Source organism: Jatropha curcas, chromosome 7, assembly GCF_041381405.1.
Source record: "Jatropha curcas cultivar XTBG-Jc1 chromosome 7, XTBG_Jcur_1.0, whole genome shotgun sequence".
NCBI lineage: Eukaryota > Viridiplantae > Streptophyta > Magnoliopsida > Malpighiales > Euphorbiaceae > Jatropha > Jatropha curcas.
Window position 1 is genome coordinate 22236573 of NC_143157.1, and position 26031 is coordinate 22262603.

General features: G+C 30.9%; 5 protein-coding genes across 12 annotated transcripts; 2 read left to right on the forward strand and 3 right to left on the reverse strand.

Annotated features, from left to right (window-relative positions):
- Positions 1-358: 358 nt before the first annotated feature.
- Positions 359-1957, reverse strand: LOC105650441 (proteasome assembly chaperone). Its single transcript, XM_012237340.4, has 5 exons — positions 1628-1957; positions 1472-1540; positions 1298-1373; positions 1158-1222; positions 359-743 (listed from the first exon to the last, which is right to left on the reverse strand). The coding sequence occupies exons 1-5, from the start codon at positions 1823-1825 to the stop codon at positions 663-665; spliced, it is 489 nt and encodes a 162-aa protein (XP_012092730.1). The 5' UTR covers positions 1826-1957; the 3' UTR covers positions 359-662.
- Positions 1958-5623: 3666 nt separating this feature from the next.
- LOC105650443 (exosome complex component RRP41 homolog) lies at positions 5624-9077 on the forward strand. The gene is made up of 13 exons (XM_089724098.1): positions 5624-5800; positions 5919-5974; positions 6120-6166; positions 6239-6299; positions 6402-6440; positions 6545-6612; positions 7121-7199; positions 7297-7333; positions 7657-7773; positions 7872-7957; positions 8450-8539; positions 8675-8740; positions 8833-9077. Exons 2-12 carry the CDS (start codon positions 5921-5923, stop codon positions 8720-8722), a joined length of 726 nt encoding a protein of 241 aa, XP_089580224.1. The 5' UTR covers positions 5624-5800; positions 5919-5920; the 3' UTR covers positions 8723-8740; positions 8833-9077.
- Positions 9078-9216: 139 nt separating this feature from the next.
- Positions 9217-11388, reverse strand: LOC105650444 (F-box/FBD/LRR-repeat protein At1g13570). Its single transcript, XM_012237343.4, has 4 exons — positions 11204-11388; positions 10044-10881; positions 9787-9945; positions 9217-9690 (listed from the first exon to the last, which is right to left on the reverse strand). The coding sequence occupies exons 2-4, from the start codon at positions 10863-10865 to the stop codon at positions 9382-9384; spliced, it is 1290 nt and encodes a 429-aa protein (XP_012092733.1). The 5' UTR covers positions 10866-10881; positions 11204-11388; the 3' UTR covers positions 9217-9381.
- Positions 11389-18858: 7470 nt separating this feature from the next.
- On the reverse strand, positions 18859-25756 carry LOC105650445 (RNA-binding S4 domain-containing protein). 8 transcript variants are annotated; one of them, XM_037636300.2, is made up of 12 exons: positions 25530-25754; positions 25282-25326; positions 24710-24837; positions 24377-24508; positions 24230-24303; positions 24029-24134; positions 23479-23547; positions 23016-23080; positions 22823-22921; positions 21968-22067; positions 21785-21887; positions 18859-19398 (listed from the first exon to the last, which is right to left on the reverse strand). In XM_037636300.2, the coding sequence occupies exons 1-11, from the start codon at positions 25681-25683 to the stop codon at positions 21825-21827; spliced, it is 1035 nt and encodes a 344-aa protein (XP_037492228.1). In that variant the 5' UTR covers positions 25684-25754; the 3' UTR covers positions 18859-19398; positions 21785-21824. The 8 variants fall into 8 exon arrangements, 7 of the variants coding, with proteins under 7 accessions (XP_037492228.1, XP_037492227.1, XP_037492226.1 ...); XM_037636299.2 differs by having other exon boundaries at positions 18859-19479; XM_037636298.2 differs by having other exon boundaries at positions 18859-19485.
- On the forward strand, positions 19058-19756 carry GRI (Stigma-specific Stig1 family protein). Its single transcript, XM_089724251.1, has one exon. The coding sequence runs from the start codon at positions 19058-19060 to the stop codon at positions 19508-19510; it is 453 nt and encodes a 150-aa protein (XP_089580377.1). The 3' UTR covers positions 19511-19756.
- Positions 25757-26031: the final 275 nt, after the last annotated feature.

Consider the following 26031-nt stretch of genomic DNA (forward strand, 5'->3'; position numbering starts at 1 on the left):
TAAATCAATTGGTGAACAGTATCTGTCATTTAAACAGGCAGAACCGCATTCATTCTCGTATGTTTTAACAAAAAGGCTGCAAGCCCCATGGTTCATGCTAGGGAAGCGTCCGATCTAAAATCATTAATTGCAACAGTTCAAAATAGCAAAAACCTAATGAAGAAAATAGCTTCAGATCATAAACTTAGGTCCAAAATACTGTTTCCAATTGTAAGCTATAGATGGAAAAAGTTTTTCAAGACAATCACGTTTAGCAGCCATAAAAGCCAAAAGCTGAAACCATTTAAAATTCAAAACTTTCACTTTTCATTTCCCAAATCAATAGCGTTTATATTGCAGCTGGAAACCAAGCAGACAGTTTGTACCAACAATGCTGACAATGAAAGCCGAGGGCGAAAATCCTACAGTAGAATTGAACACAGGCATCACCTAACTGCGTTCACAGTCACAACCCTAGAAGAGTTACATGCTGTGTCCCATGATCTACTAATGAGCTATTCAAATCAATAACAGAAACTGTGAAGCACTAACAATCTTCATCCATCAGAGCTTCCTGAAAGATCTATATCTTTGATTATGCTGTCATATTGTGCAAGGTGAATTACTATAATACTAAGCTGGGATATATATGACCTCACATAGCAGGATCTTTCAGCTTTCTGCTACAAAGACAATCCGTTGGATTTTGGCTTTGCATAACCCAAATAGGTTAGCTTCTCCACCAATTTTCTCTCAGCATTTACCTAGCAAGACAAAGAAAGGGGAGAAATAAAATAAATGACTAGTGTTTCTGATGTGATAACAAATAAATACATGGTAATTGATTATGAGATTTTTCAACTATGCCAATTAGCAAAGCAAAAGATTCATCCATCAAGTGATAACACGCAGAATTATAGATAACATAAATCTAATGAAAATGAAAGCCCAAGAACAATGGACAATCTTATTTAGACGCTTTTGAAATATTATTGCCTAAAAGTTGGCAAATTAAGTTACAAAAATGCTCCTCCAAATAAACCACACTAAAATTCCATAATTTTGCCCAAATTATTCACTGTAAGCTAGATTAAGTTTGTTAATGGAACCTGCAACAAAAGTGACAAGCAAATATACATGCCATATGTGTGTTAGTGAGAGAGAGAGAGAGAGAGAACCTCAAGCATGGGACTGTTCTTGGGAATATTACAAGCCAGAATTATATTGAGGCCAGTCTTTAACACTGTAAAGAAACATGAAATTATCTTTAGCACATGAAGCAGAAAAAATCCCATAATCATCAAACTCAGAGTCTTACCTAGTCGCCGAGCAATGCCAGATCCCGTATTATCAGAAGCTCCTCCAAGCAAACAAGTAACACTAGCCGTATTAGTCTGTGACAAATTATCAAATTCAGAGATAACAATAATGAAAAGAAGAAACAGTAACTACTAGATTAACATCAAAGAAAACAAATTTATATGTAACTTACAGGGCGCGTGGGTGCAGCCGCATACAAGTGCCCAAATTTAGCAGAATTGCAGCCAATCCAAGCGTATATCTACACCCACAATCAGTCAGTATTAATTTTTATTTTAAAGAAAAATCTTAAGTAGACTGCAAAAAAAAGTTAAGTTAAGAAGAATACCTGTTTGGAAAGGCAAATGATCTGGAAATGAAGGGTAACATCATCAACGATTTCAGTGAAATTTGTGACCTGCAATCCTCCGCCATTACCACTGGCATTACCATCATTTTGAGCGGAAGATGAGGATGACTCTTCTACTCTGAGATTTCCCAAAGACCCATTTAACACATCAAATTCAGAACTTTCCCTGCTCATCATTAATCATGCTAGCATACACACAGCTCAATTGTCGGACTTGAATCTCAAAAAGAGAATAATTTGTTGGAGCAAACAGCAGGGAGAGCCAGTAGGAGGACGCTCCTTATGTATTGTTACTTGAGCAAGGAGTGGAATGGCAACCTACTTCTTTTCTGGAAGTTAAACTACAAGTCGTTTGCCCATCTGGGTCTGCAATGATGGGCCATAGTTAATTTTTCACATTTCCAAATACGATTTTGTGTGAAAGGTTCATTCAAAGTTGATCTGCTCTTGACTTTGCATTCAAGCATACAGCAGAAAAGAGAAGATATATACAAATACATTTAATGTTGCAAAGAAAAAGATTTCCACTTCAATCAATTGTAGTAATGAAACTTTTGATTTCCTATTCAGCATCCACAAGATCTAAATCACACAAACAAGGGCTAATTACAACAATCATGAAATCTTTTAACATCAATGAAGCACATTATATCACGCATTGGATTCAGTATTATTCAACTGACTTTTCTTGAAATTATTATTTTAAATATTATTTTGCAATTTGAAACTTTTATTGTCATAACATTTTAAATTTGGTCTTAATAAAATTATAGTAACTATCTTTAATCAAAATTTTTAACAGTATTTTATGGATTTAACTGTTAATTGGATCAGAAAATTGAAAATTTTCATAATTCAAGTCTAATATATATTATACTATTGCTTGATTTGGCAGTAAAACTTGTGTACATTAATTAAGCTCTAGGCATAGTTTTATTAATTTAGCAAATTAAGTTGGAAAAGAAGCAAATTAATTAATGAGAAAAGGGCAAGAACAATGAGAACAAAAAGAAGAAATTCATAAAATTCTGCATAAATATTTTGATAAACCAGCAAAGTCAAATCTTATGTTTATATAAATTAGTATATATCCACAAAATCAAACCACACATTTACAATCAAAAGAAAAAGCAAAAGACAAAATTATCCACAGAGCTTTAACAGTAGGAACAATACCTTGCGATTGCGACTACTACTTGACGGAGCGGAGATGGCCGCTCGGATTCAATCTTTCAAATGCCAGAAGAAAGCGGCGATGAATGATTAAGGAAAAATGAGCTTGCAGCCTTTGCTTTGTTTCGAAACCCTAAATTAAAACGATGTAGTTTTGATGTCAGTTAATTTGCACTTGGTGTTTTTCTTTTCATTATTTTTTATAATTATGCTTATAATAATAATAATAATAATAATAATAATAATGTCACGACCCGTTTCCGTGGGTCGGATCAGCACTAGGGCTAGGTAAGTTTAAGGCCCCCGACACCCGTAGTAAGCGTGTAACGCTAAAAATTTCACTTTCTCAATATAAATTTCAAACATTCAACCTAAATTTAACATCTTAAACATTTCACAGATCGAGCTCAATTTACAATACATCTCTTTTATAATATGAGTTCACAGAATTATTTCATTTATATTAATACACGACTAAATGTATGTAAATTCTACAACTGCGGAGTCACTAACTGTTTGGTATACATAGCTTTTATACATATAGTTACATAGCAAAATGGTTATTGAACTAGGGAAATTTCTTTCTAGCCCTGCAGCGAAGAAACATAGCTTTACCGAATTAAAGAGAAACTTACTTCTTGAAAAGTTAAACAAGACATATGAGTCTTCTAGGGGGTAATAATTATTGTATAACACACGCATTCACACAAATGTATAAACATATCAATTTAGTCATCCGACTAGTTATATGCTCACACAACCAGTCACACAAATGGCATATCACCAGCACTCACAATTATTAACATCTTCACATAATCACATCACGTGGAAAATAGTCAGTAGCGTCACCGAAACCCCCGATGAGCCGTACTCTCACCTGGCCCATCCTCTCAAACGTGTGCACTCGAGGAGCCAATCTCCCATACATGGCCGACCGGTCTAATCCTCACACGACCAATCCTCACATGACCAGTCCTCTCATTGTTTTTACATTTTCTCTTTTCTTTTCCATACTAACAGGAGGCAACCCAATCGTCTCCGTCAAATCTAGATCATTAGGCGCACACAACAGGAGGCCACCCTACGGGCTATCATCAAATCTAGATTATCAAGTGCGCCCAATAAGAAGCTACCATGTGGTTTCTACATAATCCATGGTATCAAGTGCACACGGGGTCGCCGATCTCCCAATTTTTCGGCCGACGGTCCAATTTCATAATTTCATCATAATCAGGATCCATGCTTTATGGACCGTCCTCACAAACTCATGGTGACTCACTTCATCCCAATTCCACACAAACAAAGCATAGCATTATCACAACACAATTAATCAAGTATTGCAATTAAATGCAAGCATAGCAAACAATTAATTAACATGATGCAAATACACAAGTAGACATTCATAGTTAATTATAATTAAACAGGGAAATAGAAATCAACAACATATGATAATAATTGATCCATCGAAAATAAATAAATAATTAAATAACTAAATAAATAATAATAATACTAATAACAATAATAACAATAATAATAATAAAATAATTAGAAAACTTTATCTATTATGTATTAAGTTAAAGAATTAATCTAAATAAACTTATTAATTATGTGTAGTCTAGATTCTACCGAAATTTCAGCAGAATCTCCCCTAAAAATAGGACTATCCATCTGTTTAAAGAAACACAGCTTAATATATATAGATATCAATCATTACACACAGCTCATCCATCGGGCAATCAAGTAATTTAATTTTTCCCTTCCTCCGTTTCAAAATAACAATATCAATATTACATTCAACTCTCAACATATAAATTGAAATAATCTTCATTGATCCAAGCGCATTATTAGACATTCTCACTTCACCTCAATATAATTAGCTCTCTCGCGCGCGCGCGCGCACACACACATATATATATATATATGTATACACATCGAATATCCATTGGTTCTCTCCTGGTTTTCATTTAGTTGCAGGTTTGGTCAACTATAAAAATATATTTGCATTTAATTTTGCTAAATAAATTCATAGGATATTAAATTTATTTAAGTTTAAATAATATAGTATCCTAAAATGTCATTGGTTTAGAATTACTAGTTAAAATTTTAAATGAAAAATTTTTTGAAAATAAAATTCCGGGTTGTTTCAAATAATAATTGAAATTGCTATAATTATATTATCTTTAAAAAAGCTATTTTTATAATACTATTAGATAAAATACTAAATATAATTATAATATTATAAGAAGCTATGATTATAATAAATTACACTTGATTGTATTTTTTTAAGGTACAATTAATTGTATTATTAAAATATTAATAATGATTAAAATAATTGTATTATAATACTAATTAAAGTTACAATATTAGTTGTCATAATTATATTTATGTTTGATGATAGTACTAAATATTAATTCAAAATATACCAAATGAACACAAATTGTGGATATTTGGTTATTGTACTTCAATTTAACTTAATTCATGAATATAATTTATTCTTTAACATATAATAATTAAAGGACTTATATATTTTGAAGATTGTTAAATATATTTAAATTAATCACTATCATTATAGATCATTTGTGAAAATAATAAAAATAAAAAATGTAAAGTATTTCAAAAAGTAGTATAAAAATGAAGATTAATGATTTTTAAAATGTTCAGTTTTGATGATACTTCATTCCTTCATCAACTCATTTATGCTAGGGTGGAAATGTTTCTTTACTCAGGAAAAGGAAAAGTAATAATTAAAAAAATAAAAATATTTAAAATCAAATTACTAATTGATATTCAAAAAGGTAATTAGAGTAACAACACAAACATAATTCACATTCAAAATCAAAAGTGTCTTAAGCAGTGACCTTTTGAACCAGCTTCGTCCCAGCCACCGCGATCACTACCGCCATCCTCTTCTGTTCCTCTCCGATCAAACCCCAACCTGAATTGACCATTATCGACATAATTTTATAATTAGGGTTTAAGGTAAGAAGCAATTGGTTTCTGCCAAGCAGTACTTACGCAAAAAGCAAATAGCATTACCAATGCGTTCCTTTTTGCTTCTCTGATTTCTTCTTTTTATTGCTTGCTTAAATATTGGCAGACATGGAATTTGTAAGCCCTGAAGGACTCCGTCTAGATGGTCGACGCCCCATGGAAGTATGCATCTCTTTGCTTCTCGTTTGCTATTCTTTTTTTTTTTTTTTTCTTCTTCTTCTTTTGTTTGTTTACCGGCTTATTTACATTAACCGCTATATTTCGTTGGTTGCTTTTTAGACAAGCTAATTTGTTTTACTAATTTCAGATGAGGCAACTTCGAGCGCAGATTGGTGCCGTCGCCAAGGCAGATGGGTATGTTAGCTACTTATAGTTCAACTTCTATTGGCTTTGATTTAAAGCATTTTAAGTAATATTGGTTTGCAGTTCTGCTGTTTTTGAGATGGGTAATACTAAAGTAATTGCTGCAGTGTATGGGCCAAGAGAGGTATTCTTTATTTTCTTTCTTCATCTTATCCCATTGATAGTGATTAGTGAGGACATCTTTGAGTTAGTTTTTAAGTTGGCTTTCATTCACCTCCTTGTCCAGGTTCAAAATAGGAGCCAACAGCTCAGTGACCAGGCATTGGTAGCACTTCTTCAATATATTCAATCATATATTAGTCTTCCTGCTCTTTTAACTGCAGTGGTAACTCTCTCATCAAAAACTGTGTGTATTTATGTTCATCTCAGGTACGATGTGAGTACAGCATGGCTAATTTTAGTACTGGAGATCGCATGAGAAAACCGAAGGGTGACAGGTAACCTGCCTTTGGTGTATTTTAAAATTGGGATGGTTGAAATAACTGTAAAGTGCTAGTCAATGCAAAAATCTGCCTAAGCACTTAATGTGATTTGGTTAATACATGCTTATAAAATGATTCGTAACATTCTAGGATTGAATTCTTAGTGACTTTTTAACATAGAAAAAAGCTCCAAATATTTTGAAGATTTTGTGCTAGGATTGTTAGGCTAAAACCTTACTACGCCATCCATAATGCTATTGGATGGAAATGGAGGGAATATTGTTTGGGAGCATAGTCTAATAAAATTATGAAGCTTAATATTATACTGATTTTTGGGAGTTTAATTTAGAACATTAAGCAGGCATCCATTCTGCCCTTGGGACATTTTTAGTTTCCATTGCTGTCTCAAAATGTACCAATATAAAGATTGTCAATAAAAAGGTTGTTTACACTTTCCAAATAGTTGTTCAAAAGGTTTTTTTTGTTTTCTTTTACATATATTACAATTTCTTTTTGTACACAGGCGATCAACAGAAATATCTCTAGTTATTCGTCAGACAATGGAGGCATGCATATTGACACACTTGATGCCTCGTTCTCAGGTTATATTGCAATTTTTTGGAACTGTTTTCATATACCTGGATATTGCTCTCCTCAATGCTCATTTCTTGCTCTAAAGCATTGCCTCTATTTTTGCAGATAGATATTTATGTGCAAGTTCTTCAAGCTGATGGAGGTAATATCCAAGTCATTTATGAATCCTTCTGCTGATTCCTAGATGATAATTACTAATTGCTGGAAAAATGACTTAAACAGAAATTATACTAGTAAATCAAACTGATCTTGTGGTGTTATATGGAAGCGTAGAATTTGGGAACACCCAATGTTTCTGTAGCATAAGCAAATAGGCTGAGCCAGCCTATATCTCTGAGAGATTATTATAGTTCCCAAAGTGGTAACGGAAGTTATTAAGATGATTCATTATATTTCCCTAAAAGATTACTTCTCAATAATGAAAAGGTTTTGTCCCTAATCTTGCTGGCCATTTGTGGCCTGCAGGAACTAGATCTGCATGTATCAATGCTGCAACTTTGGCCCTGGCTGATGCTGGAATCCCCATGCGCGATCTTGTCACTTCTTGTAGTTCTGGATACCTCAATAACACTCCTTTGCTTGGTAACTTATCCTTCTATATCATTTGGGCTAATGCAGTTTTGTTTTCAATATTAATTTTAAATTGCAAAATTAAAGTCGGCATTAATAAATGAATGCAGATTTGAATTATGTAGAAGACAGTGCAGGAGGTCCAGATGTTACAGTTGGAATTTTACCTAAGTTGGATAAAGTTACTCTCCTTCAGGTTTTTATCGTCCAAGATATGAACTGCTTAATAATGATCGCAAATTCTAATAACTTGTGTTCTTTTGCTTAGCTGTCACGAATTTTAATCTCATTACATGGGTGGAAATTTAATCATGGTGCAACATACGTTTTGAAAGTCGTTATTTCTGGTGTATTTTCTTCTAGATATTAACTGTCATGCTCCATCCTGACTGCTTCTTCAGGTAAAATATTAATTACAAGAGAGAGAGAGAGAGAAAAAATTCTAGTTGCCTTTATGTGATCCATCTTGCTTTGCTGGATAAGGGTTGATAGACTCAGCTTGTTTAAAATACGTGTTGATTGTTTGTTTGGGAGCAACAAAGTTTGTCCTTAATTTCCAACATCTATTGTTTTTAAGGCGTCTGATTGGGGAGTCGGGATTAGTAAAGTTTCCTTGCCTGATTTAGCATTTTTCCCCAGATCAGATTTTTACTTGTAGACTAATAATCACAATGCTTTTCTAATATAGATGGATGCTAAGTTGCCAGTAGAAATCTTTGAAAATGTTATGCAACTTGCTATTGAAGGCTGCAAGGCAATCGCGAAGTACATTGGAGAAGTAAGGAAATTGTTTTTGCTGCCAGTCTAAAGAAATCTATATATATTGGCACAAGTTATATTATCTTTTTTTCAGTTCAAGATTGGATTGTAAATGATGATTTTATCCGAAATACTTATTTTGGCTTCGTGGCAGGTGTTATTGGAGAATACCAAGCAACTAGAATACCGAAGAAGCTTATAGTTTATTATTAATAATTAGGTGAATAATTCAAAATCTCATAATTTTAACCTAGCATTGTCAAGTTATCAACAATTAAGTGTTGCTAACAATTTCTATTTTTTTGAGTGCAGGTTGCATTAGCGATCACAACAAGGCAAAATTTAGCTTAGCTTGGAAGTCCTTTACAGATGATTGAATTGGCAGTTTTCAGTTAGACCTGTGTGTGCATGTTTGCATACATTTTGCTGTTGTTGCTTGAGATACTTCGTCTTGTTATTTCCATTAGTATTTGAACCGCAAATTATATAGCACAGGTTGGAATATATTTTAATATTAATATTATTTTCAGTCTGGAGGAAAATCTATTATTACCCAATTTGTCTGTAGAAATAGTCAAAGACTGCTCGCCATGGAATGTATAACTTATTGTTGAATATTTTATCTAAGCTTGTTTTCAGGCGTAACACATTCTTTTAACATACAGGTCTCAGGTTTAAAAAATTTTTTTAAAAATATTTAAAATAAAATTACTTTTTGATATTCAGAAAGGTAATTAAAGTAATAACACAAACTTAATTCACATTCGAAAGTGCCTTGTACCATCTGCTTCATAGAAAAATTCTAATCAAGTTCATTAAATATCATCTTCTTCTACCTAGAGGTACTCGCAAACATGCTGATTAAGCATTCTTCTGATTTTGGTTAGAGAATATGATTTCAGCTTCTGTTGATGCCCTTCGATATCGAGTAATCTCTTTCAAAATCCTTACTTCTTCAGCGATGTTCATAGTATTACAAGGGTGAATATGCATTCTCTGTAACAAGGGTGATTTGGATAGCAGAAACTTCACAAACTCCATCTGGGGTTTTGTTCCTACAAAAGCTTTCATCTCCACCTCCTGAAGTTGATGCTGCAAAATATTTGAATGCTTTTGCACTTCTAAAAGTTCTACAACATCCATGCTGTCTTCATTTTGCTCATTAAAAACCTGAAAGAATAACAAACCATATCCTAGTTCATCTCTGCCTTTCAAAATCCATTTAAATTTAGAACATACAGAACCATAATGTTCTGAAAAACTTACATAAATCTTAAGTTTCTGCAGGAAAGGAGAACTTCTAATCAAGCAGAGAGTACATGAAACCTCCTTCAGCTCACCAAAACACAATGAAACAATTTCAAGAGTTTTTAGGCTATTCAAAGGTGCAGGAAGCCTCTCTGGTAAATTCCTTGCAGCCAAAATCTTGAAGCAAACATCCAAAGAAACAGAAAGAAAAACATTACGATAGTACTTAAAATAAACATTATCGAATAAACTAAATCACCACGAAGTTATCTTACCATCAAAAAATAAAAACTTATTTGGAGATGCTCTATACTAGGCAGACAACTGAAAACCTCAACCATATCGATTCCGCTGGCTTCCTTGACCTCTGGATAAATGCCTTTCCACCCTCGAATTACAGCTTTTGTAAGAAGTGGAGTATCTTTGAAACAGATAGACTTGAATAGCAGACTGATGGATAAGAACTTTAGATTAGGAGCAGATATGTCAAGGTGATCCACATTCTGGCAGTTCGTTAGTTCTAATCTTTCCAATAATGGGCATTTCAATAATAAATTTTCAACAGCAGCATTGGTGTTGAAGCAAACATCGTTGAAACTAGCACTGATGAGCTCGTTAAGTCCATCGAATGCAACAGGAAGCTTGAATGAACAAGAAGATAAATGCATATGCCGCAATGTTTTACATGAAAAAATACATTGGGGAATTGTATGAGGTTTACCCTTTTTAATGCAAAGGGTCAGTTCCTGGATGCCATTCCTTGTCAGGAAATCTAACATATGATCAATCTCAGGACAGCTTTCCATTCCAGAAATGGAGAGAGTGAACTTAATTACTGGGCATCGACAAAGTAGAAGAACCTGAAATATAATCAATAGAAGCTCGTTCTTTGCTGGAGGTTGTGCTTTGAAGTGATTCTCGAACGTGTTGTCAAATACAAGTGGAACAGTTTTCCACTTATGCCTCCAATTCTTTGACAATAAACTCGTTCTTACTGCCTCTTGCAGGGGCAAACGTGCAAGGATGTTTTCGGTGACATTTTGTGGGATGTTACTGATCATGTCATGATCAACAATTGAACTAACAATATCCATCATTTCAAAATGATTGTCTCTGAAATCACAAGAAAAAGGAAATGAAATCAAAATGCAGAATTCACATGATGATTTAAATTCAACCATAAGTAATCTTTACAAAATTCTGAAACAAAGATAAATTCCTTGGAACTTTATGAAATAATCATTCATATCAAACATAACATGTATGAATTTGCAAATGAAACTTCATGTCAAACAAGCTATTAATTCAGCAGAACTGTAATCTATTTCATACATGTATAACTGTCAACAAGTAGTAGATATATATATAAGCCAACCCTCAAAGAAAAATCCAAAATTTCGCATACGAGAAATCAGCAAGAGAAAGAAATCCATACTTATTATAAGGCAGAAGTAAGTTGCTTCTCCTTCTCCGTGGTTAATTCAAGTAAGTCAGCTCTGATTCAACCCTCGCTTCTCATTTTCGCCTTCTTTGCGAAGGAAAGTAGTGTTAAAAAGTGGAAATAGCTTTCTGATGGCAACCGGTAGGTTAACCACTTAAAATGCACCACCGGAGTCTGAATCCATTTAAAAATTTACATTTAAAGGGGGTGTATTAGACCATTAGCCCTGTTATAAATTTTTCTAGATTTATTAAAATCTTATGGTATTTAATTCAGACTGCTACGTGATCTATAAAAATTAAATAGTATTTAATTATAACTTTTTAAAAGTATATATAAATCTAATGGTATTCAAAAAATTACTGATTTGAAAAGATTTTATAAAATTATTGATTTCGTTGGATTTTAAAACGTTAGATATATTTTTTTAATTTTTATTTTACTTAATATATATATATATTTAAACCTGTAATTTTTTAGTGAGACGGTCGCTAACGGTGTGCAAACTTACCAACCGAGAGGAATTGAAAATCAAACCGACTTATTTTCGGTTCGGTTAGTTAAATCAAGAAATGTTCAATTGTCAGTTTATTCAGTTTGAACCGAATTTATTAATCGTTTTGAGTCGGTTTCATAGAAATCTATCAGTTGGACTTAAAACTGAATCAACATGGAAAAACCGATCAAAATTGACCAAATTAACTGGTTTTGTTTGGTTTGATTTATTTCAAAAGGTGAATTTAGTTTGGTTCGGTTTGGTCTATTGGTAAAATTTTTTATTTGTATTTTTTTATCTCGATTCGATTTAGTTTAAATCAAACCGACCTTTTGCTCACCCCTAACCGTCCCTATTTAGTTAAGGGACAAGAAGCTCATGATCTTCTGGCCACATTACGATTGTTCCAGGGGAGCAAGCGATAAGGTTAACAAAGAAGAAAACGATTTTGGAGAAATGACTATTTTTTGGTCCTCATTGTTCTTCAATGTTTCAATTGGGTAAAAATTTTTAAATTTGTTCAATTAGGTCTTAAATTTAATTTTAATTGGATCTATAAAAAGCATTGTAATTCCATCAAAATCACACAAAAAAGTCTCACCCAATTCCATAAAACTCTACATAGAATTTTAGTAAAATCTGTGAAAATCTTAGGAAATCCTTTAATTTTATCAAGCTCAATAATTCTTTTAAAATCTAACACAATAGTAATTCAATGCACCCCTTTAATATTCGAGCATGTCCTAAATCCGATTGTAATTATCCATTTAAATGCTCGAATCCGTTTAACATTCAAAATATTATTTTTATTTTTCAAAAATAAAAAGTAAGAAAAAATATAATATAATTATAATTATAATTATAATTATAATTATAATTAAAAATGTGTATATATAATTTTCTTTAAAAAAATAAGTGTTTTAAATATTTTTAGAATATTAATTTAACGGGTAATGGGTAGCGGATACCAAGGTCTTTAAATTCGAACCTAACAAAATCCGATAGAGGTAGTAAAAATATTATCTAAACCCATATCATATTCACTATCCGAACCTGCCAAAATCGGATTAAATCTAATCGGGTACCCGCCGGTTTGGATAAAATTATCATTCCTACCAATGACCAAGAAAAATAAAAGAAAAAATATTCCTTTTAAAAAGAAAGTGATTTTCGTCTAATAGAAAAAGTTTTGGCTTGCCTAATATATTAAAATACCTTGAATTAAAAACATTTGCAATTTCGTTCTATTTTAATTTTTCTTCAATTTTATCCAATTTCAATAATTTGTAGCAATATCATCCTCAATCAATCGTAATTAAGAACGAAATTGTAAATAAAAAAAATTCATCCATTTTTATATCATCATGTGACCATAATAAAAATTTAAAAAATAAAAATTTGAAAAAAAATTCCACTAATTTACCTAAGTGATGTTGCACAAATTTAATTTTTAATTTTTAAAATAAATATATAATTAATAATTTAATAATAAAAATTTTTATTTTCAAAATATGGCATAAAAATTAGATTAATGAAATATTATTTTATTCAATTGCGTGTTTTGTTTTCATATTATCTATATGGTAATGATAAAAAAATCCTAATTCTTATAATTTTTTTAAATCGATAATATAGCCACATTATTTTTCATTTAATAAAAAAATAACTTTTTAATTATTTTAATTGCATGTTTTAAATATCATATTTCTAAATCTATAAATGTATTACTAACTAGATGTGAATATAATTTAATATTCAAACGACGTTTAAAATTATAGTTTTATTATTAATTTTTTTGTTTATTAACGATAACATACTAAAAAAAAAAAAAGGAAATTATTTTTCTATTTGCAATTATATCCTTAATTGCAATTGAGGGTGATATAGTTATAAAAGGTCAAATTCACGTGATTTTTATTTATAGTTGCAAATTTGATGAGTAAATTTTTCAAAATTTTTTATTTTAGCGCTTGACCAAAAGACTTTTTAAATTAAATTCTTGAATCATAGAAATTTTTTATCAAATCAATCTAGTGTTGACGTGGATTTCTCTTTCCTCTTACACAATTCCCTATTCGGCAAAAGTCTTTGAGCTAACTTATATCATTCGACTAAATTAAAACTCTATCTCAATTAATTGTACCGTTCTGCAACATAACTTTTATAATAGCTTTTAGAGTTTGAGTAGTTTTTTATAAAACATGAAACCCTTTAACTTTTAACATACAATCATACCCATTGTTTTTTTTCTCCGGAATTCAACTAATTAAACAACTAATGTCATTTTAAGTTAAACAACTATTTTTATTGAACACTTTTAATTTAAACCGCTCTAAAAACGGCTATCATTTAAAAGCTAATAACTAACAGTTAACATTGTTAAACAAATCTAATATTTCCTTACTTGTTATCTATGAATTAAACTTGCTTACATATAGTCTATAAGCTCATCTATGAATTAATCTAATAAAAATAAGAATATTTAAAAATGGTTTTCAATTTATCTTTCTTTTTTCCAGTAAATAGTAAAAAAAATCCTCGTTTCGATAAAAAAATTACTTTTGATTAATTTGGTCCATATATGAATTTATAGACCGAGTCTAAACAAGTCATTTATTCTACCTAATGCCTCAATAATTTCTTATCCCATTACTCTACCGTAAGTATTCATAAACCGCTGAAGATAGTTACAAATATCTACAGTAATAAGAAAACACTCATTACATAGAATCTGAACAAAAACGTTCTTGCAAGCATGAAATAACAAACGATGCTTCCATCCTCGAAGAAGGGGCTTAAAAAACTTCTTTCTTCTTACATTTTACATTTTACATTTTACATTTTAATACTAATAAATTGGCGTACGATGGTCGACTATCACCGAATTCCAGTTTCATCTTTATCTTATTATTGTAATTAAGTTGTTTATAATTCAAATGCGATATTCATTATTAATGTGAAAATTAATTTATTTTTAATCAAATTGAAAACATAAATATAGTAGTGTGAGAAATACAATATCATTAGATCCAAAACTGCAATTTTTTTCACACAAAATGCCCAAAGAGTAAAGACACCATCCTTAATTAGTGAAGAAGATGACACATAATTGCCAAGTCAGACAAAACAGATGTTTACTTAGGTAAGTAATATGGTGTTCACTAGCACCATGTTTTAATGCAAATGGATGCATTAAATTAACTTTCTCCTCAAAAATAAAATAAAATAAAATACATTTAGCTTAAAATTAAAAATGTTTCCCCTGGAATATGTTAGCAGTCATCATTTTGATCTTAATTTAATACCTCTTAATATAAATATTAACATTTTTTTTCAATTGCTTCAATGAAATCCAAAAGATTTAAAAATTAAAAAATTTAAATATAAGAAGCTCAAACATATTGTATGTTTATGAGAAAAATGTGATTAGACTAATTATCTAATAATATATAATTCAAATTGATAATTTGCTTTTTTTTTTTTTTGAAAAATTAATATTAAAAAAACAAGAAAATAAATAAAGAATTGTACTATTTGATTTAATACAGTAATTGATCCCTCTTATCTTAGAAAATACACTATTTAATTAGTTTATAAAATTTTAAAAATTAAATTATTTAGTTATTCTATTTGAATTAATGTAATTAAAAGAGAGAAATAATAATACATTCATACATTAACAAGACTGCGTTTTTTTATTAAAAAAAAAAACCAAGACTGCGTAATTTTCTGAATTCTACCCTATGAAAAGCCTTTAATTAAATTTCTCAAATTTTCTTATCTAATCATAATTATCTATTGGATCTTTTTTCTTTAAGAGATGTTTTTTAATTTTGGAAGGATGAAATTTGAGAGGATTTGGAGTTTATTATTATTATTATTTTGTAATTATAAATCTAAAGAAACCTTAGCAAGCTTAGACAGTTAATGGACAATCTGATTGCCTAGCCTACGAACATGAGAACATTGAAAAGAAGAGAAACTAGAAATGAAAACCTGTAAAGACAGCAATCTAGTCTCATATTCAATATCTGGGACGTTTTGAGAATTAACCAGGGAGATGTCATCGGACTCCAGAATTATAGGAATAAAATAATTCCCCTTTTAAACTTTAGGAACAAAATAATTTATATTTTTGAAATAATAGAGATTGATAAATGTGTTAGATTAAATTTTAGAGGCAAATAATAATTTAATCAACAAAACAAGAAAAAAGTATTTAGGACGTGTTCCACAATGCTATTTACACTGCTGATAAAAAAAAAAAAAAAAACATTTTGTTGAAATTATTGATGACTAGAATTTATTATTATTATTATTGATTATATAGGAAACAACAACATATAAGGTAAGCTACATAACATAAACACTTTTTACAACCAATATAAGATTACGAAGGATTAATCCGATAAGAACAATATAACAATTAAACAACATGTCCAAACTATTTTTTTTTAATTATATTTACCAAATTATTTTTCCTAATTAAAAGGAAGTGACAAAAATGTTCTCAATTTTAATATTTTCTTTTATAAATATAGTCATTTTTTTAATTTTATCAAATAATAATTTATTTTTTATTTTTTATAATAATCATGGCCCTGTATGTGTGCTATCCAAAATCAGCTTACATGACCATTAAAATTGACATTGGGATCCACATATAATACATCAATGCTTAGTGGGAAATCTACTAGTAACTTGGTAAAAATTCAAAATCGCAGTGTTCTTTTTATAGCTAAATCTTAAAATTTAACACCGCATGGCCACCCTAACCAGTAGGAAGGTAAGGTATTTTAACTGAGTTGTTAGTGTTTTCCGATCATCCTGTGATTTGTTACGCGGTATAAATTTGGTTAGTTTTTTTATTTTTGTGAAGGGTGACAGTATTTAATTACAATCTTTTTAACTATAAAAATTTTATTAATTTAATAAGCCAACGAGAGACCTATCTGGCTATTCGTATCGTGTAGTCTATAGCCCGCGGTATTTTTTTTGATCCATTAGGCTTCCTTAGGTATTAAAAAATTTGGATGATAGTATTAATATTAGGAACCAAAATTGATAGAATAAAAAATAAGACACTAATAGACTCTCGCTTATTTATGAAAACTCTTGTGATAAAAGAATTCAAACTCATAATCTCTCACTCCTTACATAATTGAAAAAATCAATCAAATCATATCTCATAATATATATATATATAATTTTTATCATTTAGCATTCCTAAAAATAACATTAACAAGAGATTGAGTTAACGCGTCTAATCTCGGTTGGGTTATATTCACAGATTGTAACATTTAGTCTATGAGTTACATTCCTCTTTATCAATAATGCTATGTTTGGTTTAGTTGCAGAGGATTGTAAGAAAATTTTTAATCATAAAAATGACATTATCGTTGAATGGCTAAGAAAACAAGCTAACGTTCAAACTCATACTCTAGGAAGAGCTTTTTACCGATATTCTATTCTCAAATAATGGAATTTTATTCCTGATTGTATTTGGTTGTTATTTTGTTACTGCAATTGGTTTTTATCCTTTAAAAAACAAAAAAATCTCGGTCGGCGGATGAGCGATTTTGGAGTCAACTTGTAAATGTATTATCAAGATCTGTGCCTTGCTCTCATTTCTTAATTTACACATGAGAACAACGAATCCTATTTTGCCACGTCTACAGCCAATACTTCATTGTCATTGGCTGTGATCATGTGTTGAAAAGCGTGTATCCATTGGTGGCTTCTACGCTTTCGCCGCCGAGAAAGAAGATCCTCCGCACGTTCACCGGCTATCAACGCTTCAAGGTCAAGCAAATACTTTTCTTTTTTTTTTTCAATTTTCACATGTTGATTAGAATTCGTCAACTTATGCCTAATTATTTTCTAGAAAGGGTGAGTTACAAAATGAGGGTGATTTTCCTCTTATGATTTAGAGTTTACAATTAAATTATCACCTTAAGAATTAATGAAGCATTATGAGAAAAAAAGGATACTGTAACTTTAGTTTTGTTTGTAACATTGTATTTTCTGGTAAGCTTTACCCACAAGGTCAGTAATTCAAAGTCTTGAGGTGCCATTGTTACATTGGTAGAGGTTTAAAACTTGAATTTGAAACCTGAAATTGTTGCTGTCAAAAAATTAAAAGTCTTCTTGAGGCGGGATTGTTATATTGGTAAAGGGTCGAAACCTGAATTTGTTGCTGTTAAGAAAGATTTAGTTGAATCATTTGATTTACTCTAAGCTTGAAAATGCATGTGTAAACAAAAAATAGAAAGAATTAAATAATTATAGTATCATTCTCCACTATCACCTGATCCTTTTGTGAAGATTTTATTTGTATTGTGAAGGAAATTAAATTTACAAAATGACATACAATCAATCCTCCTAAGCTCAATTTAGTAGTTATGCATTTCTTAGAACTACAATGCAAGTCTAATTAGTTCCATTTTCCACTATTTTGAAAAGAAAAGAAACATATTTCGGATCACATTAATTAGTAATTAAGTAGGTCAATTTATTCCTATGCATTTTTTCTAACAGGAAAAACTTATATACAATGGGTGTATAAATTTACAAATTTAATAACGAAAATTGGCATAATAAAAATACAGAGCATTTTTTCATTAAAGTGTTTTTTCATTAGAGAGAAAGAGATAAAAATATTATAAAAATACAAATTTAATAACGACAATTGAGTATTTACATACAATTAGATATTCATAATTAGCACAAAAACTACAAGTTTGTTCGACAAAATTAATTGTTTTGATAGTTGTTAAGTGTTTAGCTGTTAGCTATTTGAATAGTTTTTTATAAAAAAACTAAAAATTAAACGTTAGATGAATCAACTTTTTATAAAACCTTACCTCAACATCTAAAAGTTAGTTCAAATGTTATGTCACCGAATATCCTAAAATATAACGTTTAGCTATTTAAAAAATTTTTGCCGAATATAACCTACAGATAACAAGATAAAAATATACACAAACAAGCCTAGCTAGCTAAGAAAAATAATACTAGTGTTGTCTTTCAATTAGATCTTCATTAATCAAAAACTTAATGCAGAATGCCAGCCTTTCATTCTAATTAGTCAAAGAAATAATTAATTAACTCACTCTAGAATCTAGAGTCTAAGAATTAATGCGAATCTAGAGTCTAAGAATTAATGCTTAAATTCATGAATTAATTAACAATTTAATCAACCCTCTTCTTAAAAACTTAAGACAGCATTTCTTTTCCCTTACATTATGGAATATTTTTATCACAAACTTTCAGCTTAAAATACCCTCCAAGCACCTCTCTTGCTGTACACTTCTATAGACAAATTTCAATTTGATAGAGAAAGAGAAAAGAGAATGGCTCCTTCTCTACTCAAACTCACAACCATTCTCTCTGTCCTTTTACTACTGCTAGTATCATTTCATACTCAAAAATCCCTCGCAGCCGAAAGTGAAGACGATGAAGAGTACATTCTTGATACCCCGTTGCCTAATTTTAGGTCAAGAAGTAGTTTCTTGGCAAGAGTTATAAGAAAAGGTACGCGTTGCAATGCGTTAAGTTCCAATATATGTAATGGAGTGTATGCAAACAATGGCACAAGCTTACTCTACTGCTGCAAGAGCCATTGCCGGAACGTTCTTGGAGATCAGAACAACTGTGGCGAGTGCGGTAGCAAGTGCAAATTTGGAGAGCGTTGCTGCCATGGAAGCTGTATTAGTGTTGCTTATGATGCAAATAATTGTGGCGGGTGCAATAAAAAATGCCCTCCGGGAGTTCCCTGCAACTACGGAGTTTGTGGGTATGCTTAGAACAAACTACTATACACATATATAGATATATATATATATATATATATAGATGGTTTAAAGATAATAATAAATAAAGAAAATTATAGTTCGTTAGAGATTATTGGTAGATGAGTCTATGGTTTGGGATGTATTGTTTCTCAAGAGAGTGAATGGGAAGGGCTTTTTTTCTTTTTTTAAATATTGTACTTAAAGATTGAGTTTTTTTTTTTTTATTTATTTATTTCATTCAGCAGTATAAATGAACAAGGTTTTGTGTCCGTAATAAGAGGAAGAGAAGCCTATTTCAAGGTGGTTCGTTGTTATTTTTATTATGAGTAGCTAATTCTATAATTAATTACATAGAAATTATTAAGTAGAAAGTCCAATTTCTTTCTCAAAAACACAGCAAGCCAGCATTTTCAAGAATCCACTCAGCTTCTTAACTAACCTACTATTCGATAGATGATTCACAAGTTAAAAGGGCTAAATAAATAATTTAACCTTTTAATTTTGACAAAAAAAAAAATTGTATTACGTTAAAGTTTAAAATCGATAAGATGGCACTCTATATTTCGCTTTTTGTAATAATTTGAAATGTTCTTATGCTAAAAACAACAAATTTTACATTTAAAATATTGATTTAATATGTTGTTAATATAAATTTAACCGTGAATGTTGTATACTCGTAACTCCAATGCTTTTGAAAAACCTATCATTGCTCTTGAACTTCTATTTTTGTATATTTCACTAAAAGTTCTGTTTTTATTTTTCATGTCATCTTCCATCCTTCCTTCTTTATAGCTTAAATCACTAAGTTTGAAACTCTCAATTTGATAAAACAGATGGAAACAAATTCCTTCTAGCTCATGGTGAGGATTAATGTGGAGATTCAAAAGATTTGTGGTGCTGATACCATCATTATAACGAAGGCTTTCTTTCTGCTTTTTTGCATAAAATATCTAGGTATACGGTAGCTTCCAGAAAGAGAATTTGAAACAGAGGGATTGTTTTTACCGGGTTAAGACTTGAGAATTGATTTTTTTTTTTTTTTTTTTCCTTGGTTGTCCTGGAGTATAAGTTTTCTAGATGTTATTGGCACGTTGGTTAAAAATATTGAAAATTAGTTAAAAATTAGTATAAGTTTCCATTGTTTGGTTACATTATTGAAAATTAGTTAAAAACATTAAAATTTTAACTCATAAGACTATACTAATAATAATAATAACAATATAAATTTCGTATTTTAAAATTTTTATTGTTAAATATGAGAATAATGCAAAAAAAAAAGGTAAATTATGATAGACGCCGGTGAGCGACGGTGACTGGTGGTGAATGGTAAGTGGTGGTAGTGGTTATTGATGATTAGTAAATTTAAAAAATATGGATTTATTAGATTAAAATAAGTTTGTCAAACTCCAAAAAATCTTTTACGCTCTTGAAAATGAGAAGCCATTTTCCTTAAAAATGACTTAATTTTCCTTTGATCAGGAAAATATTTTCTGTTGACTTATTTTCTTAAACAATCCAAACAACGGAAAATTATGAAAATTTCCTGGAAGTTATTTTACAGAAACAAACAGAAGTTAGGTATTTGATATTTCGTCTTCAAGGGCAAGTAATTTCCTTGTCTCAATGGAGGGTAGATCGTAAATGAGTGAGGGAGTAGAAAGAGAGGAAGAGAATGAAAAGAATTTTTGTTTTACTTAAAATTTAATATTTCATTAACATTTACAAATATATTGTTATTTGATTCTTCTTCAAATTTGATCAGTAAGGTTTATATGCAACTCTTGTTTTAAAAATTTTTGAGTTTGTTTTTAATTTTAGAAAAAAAAAATTATTTGCTATTTTATTCTTATATTAATTTCAGATAAAAAAAAAAGTCTTAGATATTTAAAATGAAAAAATGGAATAAGAATCAAAATCTGAAACTGTAATATTAAAAACCCAAAAAAAAAGTATTCTTACATTAGTTTTAGAAAAAAATTAATTTATGATTTTTAATAATCAAATTTTGAAACTGTAATCTGTATTTTAGGAAAAAAAATATTTTAATTTATAAACTTATTCTTATACTAATTTTAGGAAAAAAATGTAATAAAAATCAAAATATGAAACTGTAATTAATTTTAGAAAATTATTCTTACATTATTTTCATTTTCAGTAAGTGGAAATTGGAGCTTCTAAATCATAGTTGACGGTAAGCTTTTAAGTCAATATTGCCTGAGAACTCTAGCTCTTACATAAAGATCTTGCTTTAGGTGAAAAGAAGCTGCAATCCAATAACTTACTAACCAGAGTAAACCAATGCCCTTGAATTGCCACCTCGTATCAGTCACAGAAAACGAATAAGCTCAACTGCAAATTTTCCTTTCTTCGTAGAATTTATTTCTCCTATCTGAGTTAAAGCAATTCATGCATTAGAATGACGATCTAAATAATAAAAGTAAATTATAACAAGAAGTTCAAATACTTCACCTTTAATCTGCCTTTCCCACTGACTGAAACAATATCTCCAGTTTTCAGTGTAGTATTATTTTTTGTGATGGTCGTCCAATTCACGCGCACGTCCTTGTTACTGCAGAGACAGAACATTAGGTGTATATATAAAATTCTCCATCTAATAAATTGCCAGGTTATGGCACTTCCAACTATCGATTTGCTTCTCATCTAGATGCAAGTTATCAAAGTGACCAATATAATTACTCTTTGAAAACAACTATGCATCAATTGAGGCACGTGTCATTCTAAAGGCTGAAACGAGTTGTCTTCTGGTCAAAATTCCTGATATTTTCAGAGTTCAGGATTCTTACTATTTTCTTTCATGCAGATTCTAATTAAATATGCATCAAACCAAAACCAAAAGAAAACAAATTGACCCAGGAAATCCCAAAGCTATTTCATTTGTTATGTGACCATAACTGCCATTGAAATGATTTGATCAATTTACGATATCAAGGGTGCTAAAACTTACCTCTGTTGCACCAAATATCCAAATGTCCAGTAGAGTTGTGCAGAGACAAAACCAAAAACATGATGGTCGGAATGGCATTACCAGATGGGAGATTCGGCTAAAATGGCCTATTTATGTGCATTGATGACCAGAAATATATCATTTTACAAATAAGCAGTAACTTTCTTGAAGGAATTGGTTAAAGAAGTCTGCAAATATATATAAGATAGAAGACAGCAGGCAAAAAGAACTCGAGTATTTAATATGGATACGTGGATGGACAATTAAAGATATGTCTCACTAAGTATAGGTAGTGGTCATAATGTACATCCAGAGTGGATATCAATGGATAAATTCCACGGAAGCAAAACAGGCATTACCTAATCAAATCAACTAATTTCGATCGTGAAATCTTGAATCCAGCGCTAGCTAGAGCATCAACCCTGAGTGACGTTTCTACTGTTTTAAATGTATTAGTCCTGAAAACAGAAAAGAGCACACAATGTTCAACTCAAGCCAAATGTGAATATGTCCAAAATTATGCAGAAAACACCAAACATGATAGCCTGCAACCTTGGCGGTTCATATTCAAGAGCAAGCAACGGTATCCTTGCACAAGAAACTGAAACATTACTAACCTGCAAGACAAATAAGTAAAATAATAACACAGGAGAGCATTGAATAGCATCACATCAAAAGCCACCAAGTATACAATCTACAGGACCAAATTTCTAATTTTCTAATCCATGCGCCTGCTGAGAAATGGTTGAGCAATGCCACCTAATCGGGTAAGAGATCTTCAAGAAGAATTTTTTCTCATATCATAACTAAGAAATTCTAGCTTCACAAAAATTTATATGCATTGGTAATTGGAACTTGTCCTGTCAAAATATCAAGCCAAGGTCATAAATTTCCTATGAAACAGTGTTCATTATGATATATTCTATAGAGGAAAATAATATTTATTTTTGTAGACATTAATAATTTATTTAGATACATGATGGCATCCATGGTTATTTAAAGAAGGCTTATATACCTTGTCCAGTGATGACATGATAAAGTCGACAAGTTCTGGAACAAGAAGGATTTGAGCCCCTTTGTCGCCCTGGATAATCATTAAAGCAGCAAACAAAGATTTATACGAGTTAACTTATCATAATCAAAAGGCTCAAGCTTGCTGATAAACTGTGCTCCTTTCCTCTTTCTTTTGGTCCTTAAGTTAGCTTATTCTACTGCTCAGCTCAGGAAGGCTATAAAGAAATATTACTTGACAAAATTACTTGGCAAAACAAGTCTTTTTTTTATTCCTTCTTTTTGTCTTGAATTCCTATTTCCGTGCTCACTTTCAAAGCATTAGCTTTATCTAATCTGCACCAAGTCTAGTTCAACTTCAAACTTGAATTCAAGCACCAATTAGAGATGGCACTAGTTTTATATGGAATATGCAAGCTATGGTCAAGCAAGCATTTGAAGCTAGAAACTAGAACCAAATTTGCGCAATAACTCTAATAGCCAAGCTAAGGTTTGAGTGATAAAATAGCTGAAATAGTTTCAGGAAGAATCCAAAAAATATATTGACATAGTACCTGCAAGATTATATCCCCAACCTTTTCTCTGGAGATCCCCGCACCTAAAATTGCACCAAGGAAGTCACCATGAGAACAGGTTTGGAATGCAAAGTTACCTGTAATACTGGAAAGCCTAGAGATGTTAAAGAAATCTGAAAAATCATCAGAAAATTTAGAGTGGATTTCTAGTTTGTCAAAGAGAAGGTCAGTACAACTTACCTCAATGCTGCAATTATATCTGGATCATTTGTCAGCGTGTCTGGATGACCAACAGAAAGCCTGCAACGCTCAGCCTAGAGGATTTGGGAGATATATCAATGAAAAATCGGAAAACTGGAGAGAGATAGAGAGCTTATTTGTTTTAACCTGCGGGTATCCTCCCTGAGCAACTACTTTAATGTCAGCTAGTTTTTCCAATAGACGTATTGACTCCTTCAATGTTGGTGGGGTGAGAAAATCTGTATGGAGTACTTCCCTTCTTGATGATGCTCTTTTAGCCTGCAAAAAGCATAGAAGACAAATTAGAAACTGAGCAAGATTAAGAGATGTTTAGTTTCACATTGATGAATAGGCCTTTAACTTTACTTATACAGGAAAAAATCCTAGCCTTTTTGTTCTTATTAGAGAAGTGAAATAAAGAAAACATATGTTTAGAAGCACATATAGTTAGGAAATGGTTCCAGAAAGGCTGAAAAATACCATGTCAAGGATATGCTTAACTTCTTCAACGATACTTCTGTCTCCTATACCCTTGAGTAAATCATTGACGTCCCCCTTCATAGCTTGTGCCAAGTGACATATCCCGAGGGCTATAAATGGGTTATTGACTAATTAAATAATGTGATTAGATTAGATATAAATCAAAAAGTTGCATACACCACCAGCCCATAAATGTTAACAAATGTTTCATAAAAGATAGAAGATAATAATAATAATGCATGTCAGCATATTCCTAATTTCCAATATTGTGAAAGATTTTAATCCATGAAATGATCTAGCCAAGCATTTCTGCACCCAAATAATTTTGCACCAATGCAGGAATCAATGTAAGGATCACTGGCACATAAAATTAACATCATCTTTGCCAGACCAAGCATCAAAATTTAGAGAAACCCCAAGACTTATGTCAGGTGTTCACAAAAGCTGTCATAAAGCAAATCCAACACTCAATTCGCTAGAAGCCTTACTCTAGCTAAAACAAACTAATCAATTCCACATATTCAAAAGGCTTAGCATAGAATAGCATTATTGGCGAAGAAATTTTCACTTACTTATCACACTAGAATTGGATTGAAGGAAAACTTCTTGTACAATATCTATGTCAGGCATTTCATCAAACATCAGATAACCATTTCAGTTTAAGCATAATCGAGTAATCACCACACAAATTAAAAGAAAGCCCAAAAAAAAAAAAAAAACTTTCATTAGCCTAATGGGTATAATTAATAGCTCAATTTCGTTTTTGTTCTCAATTGAAGCGGTATCTACTTATAAGGCATGAATAGTTTAAGTCGTAAACCTGAGTTTCTCAAAGGAGTGATGTGAGGAAGAAGAGAGGAAGGTTTTCTATAAAAAGAGAGGGCGGTGTTTCTGTGAAGAGGGTGAGATGGTGCTAAAGCACGAAATGCTCCTCTTATAAGCCAGGTTGTCGTTGCAGTGCTGGTGACAGCCATTGTTTGTGGTGCAGGTTAGCATATAGAGATTAGTTTTCTGATTTTGGCTAAAACGGTCGACCGTCCAATTTTAAAAATATTGATGCAATACTCCTTTGTCAGCATTCTTTTAAAAAAAAAAAAATTAAATTAAATTTTTATTGCACTCCCTTAAAAATTATTTATTTTTCCTAAATCAAAAGAATCATGAACGGACAAAAATGATTCCACAAATTCTATTCAACTCAAATATTTCACACATCTAATATAAGAATTAAAAAAAAATTCACGCGTAAAATCAATATAAAAGTACCAAATTCAGTCGCTATAAATATGAAACAAAATATATTAAATAGCTAAATAAAAAAT